Source organism: Teleopsis dalmanni, chromosome X, assembly GCF_002237135.1.
Source record: "Teleopsis dalmanni isolate 2A chromosome X, ASM223713v2, whole genome shotgun sequence".
NCBI lineage: Eukaryota > Metazoa > Arthropoda > Insecta > Diptera > Diopsidae > Teleopsis > Teleopsis dalmanni.
The window spans coordinates 60,780,693-60,789,067 of NC_051848.1; the positions used below are offsets into that span (position 1 = coordinate 60,780,693).

General features: G+C 32.5%; 3 protein-coding genes across 3 annotated transcripts; 2 read left to right on the forward strand and 1 right to left on the reverse strand.

Moving 5' to 3' along the window:
* The first annotated feature begins 230 nt into the window (after positions 1–230).
* Positions 231–3,630, forward strand: LOC119687566 (tetratricopeptide repeat protein 19 homolog, mitochondrial). The gene is made up of 4 exons (XM_038101916.1): positions 231–975; positions 1,035–1,198; positions 3,021–3,168; positions 3,249–3,630. The coding sequence occupies exons 1-4, from the start codon at positions 418–420 to the stop codon at positions 3,501–3,503; spliced, it is 1,125 nt and encodes a 374-aa protein (XP_037957844.1). The 5' UTR covers positions 231–417; the 3' UTR covers positions 3,504–3,630.
* Positions 3,631–3,759: 129 nt separating this feature from the next.
* LOC119687567 (protein catecholamines up) lies at positions 3,760–5,357 on the reverse strand. Its single transcript, XM_038101917.1, has 2 exons — positions 4,884–5,357; positions 3,760–4,822 (listed from the first exon to the last, which is right to left on the reverse strand). The coding sequence occupies exons 1-2, from the start codon at positions 5,254–5,256 to the stop codon at positions 3,846–3,848; spliced, it is 1,350 nt and encodes a 449-aa protein (XP_037957845.1). The 5' UTR covers positions 5,257–5,357; the 3' UTR covers positions 3,760–3,845.
* Positions 5,358–6,512: 1,155 nt separating this feature from the next.
* LOC119688489 (kinesin-like protein KIF14) lies at positions 6,513–8,139 on the forward strand. The gene has a single exon (XM_038103165.1). It carries the CDS (start codon positions 6,622–6,624, stop codon positions 8,137–8,139), a length of 1,518 nt encoding a protein of 505 aa, XP_037959093.1. The 5' UTR covers positions 6,513–6,621.
* Positions 8,140–8,375: the final 236 nt, after the last annotated feature.

Here is an 8,375-nt window from a genome sequence, read left to right on the forward strand (position 1 = left end):
AAGCCGAACTGATGTTCTGGAATTACTTCGTTAGCTGAGAGTATTTGCATAATCTTTGCTATTAGCAGCTTTTCAAATATTTTTAATTATACTACACATATATAATATAAAGTAAATATTAAAATTAATTCAGAATTCAATCAATTTGCCTTGAAAATATTAACAACATTTATAAAAATTAATACTCATTTTGAATTATATTTTTTAGAAATTTCGCGTTCATTCTTTGTAAATTTTGTTTTGTCCTATGTGTTAAACAAAAAATTTGAAAATATGTTGTATTCAAAATTAAAATTTAGCACAAAAAAGTGATTACTCGTTTTTGTGCACCACTAACACACCCGATCAGCTGTTTTAGGCGGTTACAAGAGCAAAACAAAATTGAAGTTACAACAACAAGTATTCAGTGACCTAAAAATGAATTTCGGTTTATGTCACAATGTTTCACGACAAATACGCTTTATATCGTTACGCAGGGTTCAAATAGATTTAAGAAGTAGTCCTTTAAAATGTTTTTGTCGAGTATACGTACCACTTGTAGCGCACAAGAAAAAGTGGCAAGAGTACAAGCACAAACGAACTAAATTTGAATATGAAAGAAGTAACCACTTTTGGCAACATTTCTGGTCACTTTTTACAACCAGAGGTGGTATAACAGCAAGCAGCGCATTTTCCATATTTAGTTGGTTTAAATGGCATAAAGAAGAAGATATAACACCTGAAACAAAGCTGGTCGAAGCAATAAAACGGTCCGTATTATGTATACAACGTGAACAATTTGATAAAGCTGAGCAAATGTTGCACCTGGCGCTACGTATGGCTCAAGACATAAATAGCAAAGAAGGTATCATTTATATATATGATGTTATGGCCAATTTGGCAATGGAACGTGAACAGTATACTAAGGCAGAAAAACTATTTGCCGACGTTATGCGTAGTTTATTAGCAGATGGTCATACCGAAACAAGCCCACAGGTACTTAGCTTTATTTTTTACTTTAATTAGAGTTAATATTGTTTTTTTGTTACTTTCAGATTTTACATATAAGCTCCAAATTAGCACATATGGCACAATTGCAGGGCGACTTAGAAAAAGCGCAACTAGGATTTGTGTGGACATTAAAAGGCATTCAGAAAAATATTGAAGAATTGGATTACGATAAAGATGTACAAGAACTTTTCGGCCTTACCAAAAACTGGTACGTGTATCAAACTAAATCATATTATTATTATTAAGTTAGAAGATTTCGCACTGAGACCTAAAGACGTATTGTACCTCCTTGTTATAATCAAAGTATTTCTCTGAGACTAATTTTCTCAAAAAATTTAGTATTGAAGGTACCTTATCGAGTTTTATTACTAAATTTTATATAAGATGTTCCCAGCACATGTTTTTTTATATCACTTTATAAAGTGATAATTTGATCTACAGTGCAAGAGTCGGAATTTGTGTAATGATTCTTAAGTTATAGTTTTTTATTAAGTTACATATAACTCTTCTAATTCGATTTAGTTTGACAGTTCCATTAAGCACCTTTGATTGTGATAGCCGTGGTCGATTTTTTCTATTATAGCCTTCATTTTTCCTCCTCTAATTGACAGTTTTTTATGAGTCTGAAGAAGTTTATCTTGGGTTATATTAATTTCGTTTAACTTTATATAGGTTTAATTAGGTTGGAGTAGCAGACATGTTCAAGCCGCACATTAGCTTAAATAATAATTCGTTATGATACCACTGATTAGCGTTTTTTGTGCACAGATCAGTAGAATTCCAAAAAAGACTGCAGTAGAATTCCAAAAAAGATCGCGACGAAAAACGGCGAAATGCACGATTCCCCCATTTAAGTGAACCAACCTGATAGGTCTATAAAATTGTACAAACTTAATTTTGCTAGATCGGCGGGAAAAACGACACAAAGGTTTTGAATCTTCTTCTAGAAAATTATGGATACTGACACATAAGTTGAAGAACAGTTTTCTCCCCATTCACAGAGTCACAATTCCGAAAAAACTCATTATTAATCATCCAGTCATCCAGTCTCATAGCATGTTTTCCTAATACGCAGTGAGCTATCAGCACTGATACCGTAGTGTTGAGCAGGTTACTGATGAGTTGCTTGTCCAGTTTGAACAAGCTCGATATTTAAACCTAACAGTAGGATCCATCTACCCAACTTTATAACAAAGATTATAACCGGCACTTCTTAATGTTGGTGTTAATTTAACTTTTTAGGCATCCATTTCAAGTTTTTTTTCTTTGTAGGAATGAGTGTCACTTGGTCGTTTACAAAAACGACGAATGACCGACCCCAATAAATATAGCTGCCAACACCTGGAAATAAATCAGAAAACCATAAATTTTGTTAGTGAATATTCAATCTGTGTTAAGTTTAACATTTTGTCATATTTACGATTTTCGATTTCAAAGTGATGCGTGCGGACTTTGATCCTTTGCAATGAGAGCAACTTGTTACTGAAGACGTAAATCCGGTCACTCTATATATGTCACGCGAAATATAATAATTATTTATTAATAATGGATTCGTTTTATTTAAAGGTTCACGTAAAGAACATCATTTATGTTAACAATTTTTTTATATTTTTTATGTTAATTATATATATAGTTTTGTTCCACTAAACAATTGTCAACGTTTCGAATTTTTTTGACTTCGTCTTATTAGAATATATCTGTGCAAATTTAAACCACAGAGCGTAATTCTGTAACTTCCAAACAGTTCACTTTAAAATCTCCAATATGACATTGCCAACCGCTCAACTATTACTGTTTATCTAATTGATGCACCTTTGTCCACAGTTCATTAGCAATTTGAATTCTGTAATAATCCCTATTGTATTTCAGTGTTCAAATTCCAAGTCCATTTTTTGATATGTTTTCACCAAAAATCTAAAAATTGGAACTCATTAGTTGAATTTCAAAAAAACCTATATTTCATGCATTACGTTCTCTTAATATTTTCTTCGTATTTAAATTTTATATTTTTCTTATTTATCCCTACACAGGTTTGGTCAGTTACAATTAAGACAAGCCAAATACGAAGATGCAAAAAAAAATTTCCAGGAAGCATTTGAACTGCTCACTGATCTTTATGGACCTAGTAACGACAAAATTATAATAATACTGAACAATTTAAGTGTCACTTGTGTGCACGTAAGTTACTATATATAATATTTATATACATAAGAATATGTATATTTAAAATAAAAATATGTTTTTATTGAATTGTTTAGCTTGAAGACTATACAGGTGCCAAGAACTACATAGAACATGCCTTGACTATAGCCAAAGATTTGAATGACATAGCGCAGCAAGGGATTTTAGAAGCCAATTTAGGTTTGATTTATTTTCATGAAGGATTTCTGGCCAAAGCAAAGCAAATATGTCAAAACGCATATCGCATTGGCAAGAAGTGTAATAATGATGACGCTGTTGAGCAAGCTGAATATTGCCTCAACGAAATTAAAGCAACTTCTGCTAGTGAGTGAAGAGATACGCGATCAGATTTTTTAATAGGGATAAAATACATACTCTTCAAATATCGTCGTTAAATAAATATTTGTAATTTATAGCTGATCTTATATTTAATATAAAAATTTCAACTAGACAACGTAAATGCAAAAAAATAATAATGTTTTAAATTACAAAAATATATATTTAATAAAAATAAAAAAAGTACATACATAAAATTTAACATGATATATATTTCATTCAATTTTTCTACATATATCCTTTATTTTTTTAAATTTGTTTAAGGCTTTATAATTTAGTATTATTTGCTCAAGCGTAATCTTAATGCTGCAACGGCTTTGTTAGTATTATCACTACTACTATTCGAACTTAGCAATAATTACCATTAAGCCCACACCTGTTAATAACGCCACAATTTCTTTGATGGACTGCACTAATTTTGTGGATTCCTCCAACAATTCGGGTAGAACACTAACTGTAGCGATATATATAAATCCTCCAGCGGTGAACGGTAATACCCATGTAGGTGACGCATCACCGCCGGTACTGGCACCTAATAGTGCAAGCGCTGTGCCAACTACAGCACCAAGTGCAGTCACCAACTGCAACATCATAGCTTTGCGACGTGAGCACCCAGATTTTATAAGTATAGCGAAATCTCCAATTTCATGTGGCACTTCATGTAACAATATTGTGATTGTGGTAACGATGCCAATACTGTTGCCTGCCAAATAAGAAGCGCCTATGGCAAGACCATCTGTAAAATTATGTGCAAAATCTGCAGCTAAGTTTAAGTACCCAGTAATTGCAACTTCTTCCTTTTCTTTTTTAGGTTTACTTGACGCTTTAGCAGTTGAGGTCGAAGAACCTTTTTTCTGTTTGTCTTTCGCTGGTTTTTCATCGCTGTCACGTTTTTCATCAGATTTTTTAACTGGTTTTGGTGCTGAGCCATGACTATGTCCATGACCATTACCACCTTTAAGTAAACGCACTAATTTCTCTACGGCAAGAAACGCAATAATACCGCCCAACACCCACAAACCAACCGTCATATCATGACCGTGACTGTGTCCATGTTCGTGTTCATTTCCATGCTCATGTTCGTGACTATGATGCGAATGATCATGATCACCGTGTGTATGTGGATGCGCAGCATGCGGTATTAAATGTAGAAATGCATCACCTAACAGTCCACCAGATGCAAATGACAATAGTACTTTAAGACGTGGTTTCATTGCTTCACTATTATCTAAGGGTATTACATAAAGTAAAACGTAAGGAGCCGCACTTATTAGTAATGTTGAACCAATAGCATATAACCATATATTGGATATGTCTAAGAAAGAAATTATCTATAATATGTACATGCCATACTTTAAATTCAACTATACGCTTACCAACTGGAGCTTTCTGATGTGTTGTTCGCTTCGCTTGTCCATGACTATGTATATGTTCATGCGGATGATCATGTTCATGCTCATCACGGAAATGTTCATTATGATGATGGTGGTGATGATGATCATGATCGTCGTGATCATGATGGTGATGATGATGATCATGGTCGTCATGATCATGATGGTGATGTACAGGTGGTGCTACTTTTGGATCAAAGTTTTCGTTAGCTTCTCGTGAGTATCTGAACTTGGCATTATCTTTCTGTGTCGAACATATTGTTGGTAATGATAATATAACTGCACATATAATTACACCGAAAGCAATTTTTCGGTAAAATTCCCATTTGCTCTTATATTTGTCTACACACTTATCCATCGTGCCGTTATTTCTTTACACGTCACAAACGAAATACCAACACTTAACGCAAAATAATCAAAACGCCGACTGGTACAAAAGAACGATACAACAGTCAAACAATAATAAAACAGGGCTGGCAAACAATAGTTTCAAATTGTCAACAATTGTTAACAATACGTAATAAAATCGTACTTCTGAAATTTCCTATTTTCAAAAATTTATTCAATTCTTCAAAAACCGAAAATTAATTATTAAAATTAATATATTTAAATTTCTAATTTAAAGAAACAAATAGTTTATTTAAAAAATATTTTTATATATTTTATTGAATTACTATAAATTAATGCTACGTACAGAATTGCCGTAAAGTATACATTATCAGCTGTCAAGCTGTTTATATAGTGCTCCGTCAAGAATTGCAAACGTTGAGGCTTTTTATATATAGAGTGTCATAAATACGTAATGCAAGCTCAATGAATTACTTTTATTGGAATCACCTTTTTCTCATTCAATCAAAGGTAAATGATATGACATTTATATATTGCAACGTGTGTAGATACAACGTGATCAGGTACAAATCACGTTGCGTGGCAAGCCATATGACAGATGTTTATGTTTATAACAGAACATAAAATTGGCAAACATTAACAATAAACATATCTCAACTGAAAAACTGTAAAAATCGTGCAAAACAAAAGATTTAATTTAATGTATTTATAAAGCAGTTTTATAAGAAGTGTGTTTTTTCAATACATATTTTATACCACTATATTAGTATTAGATATAAGATATAAGACGGATATAAGATAATTTCTTTTATGCCATTTAGTGCATATATTGATTGCTTTTTGTATGATAAATACAATAATTGTAAACTTTGTAAAAAGTAAATTTAAATATTAATATTTTAATTTTAATATTTAATTTTTTAATATTTTTATGCCACTGCTTATTAAATAAATTAGTTAAGTATAAATATTTATAATTGCGCTCAAACTAATTGTGATTTAATAGTTGTGAAAAGTAAACATTGTTCAAAAATTTATTATTGCAATTAACGAATTCTTATATATATTGTGGAGTAATATTTAAAACAGTTTACTTTGTACATATATATAATAGAATAAAAATATATAAAAGAATGAATATATTAAATTTAATCAATGCTATATGCACAAAGCATTTTTATGCGTTTCATAAATAAAAACATTTGAGTAAAATTTTTAGCAACTCTGTGTTATTGTTATCGATAATTTTTAACATCGTGCATATTGCACATAATGCTATCACAATTGACAACAAAACGTTATTGTCAGAGCGGGTGTTTTAAAAGAAAACGATTGTTTTTCATAATATTTTGCTTTTTTGTGATTACAAAATAAAATGAGTAATAAAAGTTCTCCACTTCATGCACGTTTTAAAGGTTTGACTACACGTAGTCCTGCTTTAAGTAGTGTAGGAATGCCGGGAACGCCAAAAATAGCAGCATCAAACCTGCGTCATAAAAACATGAGTAAATTAAATGTACCAGACCGAGCGCGTCGATTATTAAAAAATGCTGAACAAAATTCAGAAAGTCAATTATTAAATACAGGATTTAGTAAATATTCTTTTGGCTCTGCACAACGCTTAAAACCTAAATCTACAACAGTAAATGCATGTTCCACTCCTTCGTCATTACATCGGGGTGCCCTATCTACACCAAGTAGTGTACTTGGTCGAAACAGTGTTAATACTCCGCAAAGTAGTCGTAAATCAGCTTCTATTAAAACAGCAACAAAATCATTAACATGCAATAATTTGGAAGATAATACTGAGATCAGTAATCTTACAGTGGCGGTACGCGTGCGCCCTTTAAATATTTTAGAATGTGCTCGCAAATGCGTTACAAATGTAGTAAGAGTTGATGGAACCGAACTCACTGTATTAGCTGGTACTACAGCTGATTCATCTGCTGGTGTAACACATTCATTCACCTACGATCATGTATTTCATTCTTGCGATCCAGAAAGTTTGGAATACGCTTCACAGCAAGATGTTTTCGTTGAGACTACAGAACCATTGATAACTCGTGCTTTCGAAGGTTATAATGCTTGTCTATTTGCTTATGGGCAGACAGGCTCTGGTAAGTCTTATAGCATGATGGGTGTTGAAGCTTTAGATGATGATGCTTTAGACGGAGGTGCTCCGCATCCAGAGGCTGGTATTATTCCACGTTTTTGTCATGAACTATTTCGTCGTATTGAATCAGTTAAAGACACATTACAAGCAGAAATTGAAGTCAGTTATTTTGAAATATATAATGAGAAAATACATGATTTACTATGCGTTGCTGAAGCTGCACAACATACTTCATGGGGCGCTAGTACACCTGTACATCGCAAGGGACTCAAAGTACGTGAGCATCCTAATTGGGGACCATACGTGGTTGATTTAAGTGCACATCCAGTCGATTCATATAAGGCTTTGCGTAACTGGCTTGCGGTAGGCAATTCACAACGTGCCACAGCAGCTACAGGCATGAATGATAAAAGCTCTCGTTCTCATTCTATATTTAATATTGTACTAAACATAACTGAAATGAGCGATATATCTTCAAGTTCTTCAGAAACTTCGTTGAAGGCAGATGCACAGACCCGTGCAATACAGCAAACACGACGCAGCAAAATCAGTCTAGTCGATTTGGCTGGCAGTGAACGTATTAACACTTCCAATACAAATGGGGAACGCATACGTGAAGGTGTATGCATAAACAAAAGCTTGCTCACTCTGGGCAAAGTTATCGCAGCTCTGGCGGATGCTAAAAAGAATAATGGTAATTCCACACTTTTTGTGCCATATCGTGAAAGTGTGCTGACATGGCTTTTGCGGGTGAGTGCTTTTCATTATTTTTACTTTTAATAAAAATTTACTTAATATTGTAGATGTGCAAAATATACATTTTTTTTCAGGCTGGGCTTTTATACACGATGTATTTAGCTTTGTCAAATATTTTTAAATACTCTTAATTTACACATTTTATTTCATATATTTTATTGTGTTTATCTGTGAACTCTTTTGTGATAAAATTCTTATCAAAATTGCATTATTAACTTAAATATATTTAAGTTAATAACATTTTTATTTTATACAAAAAA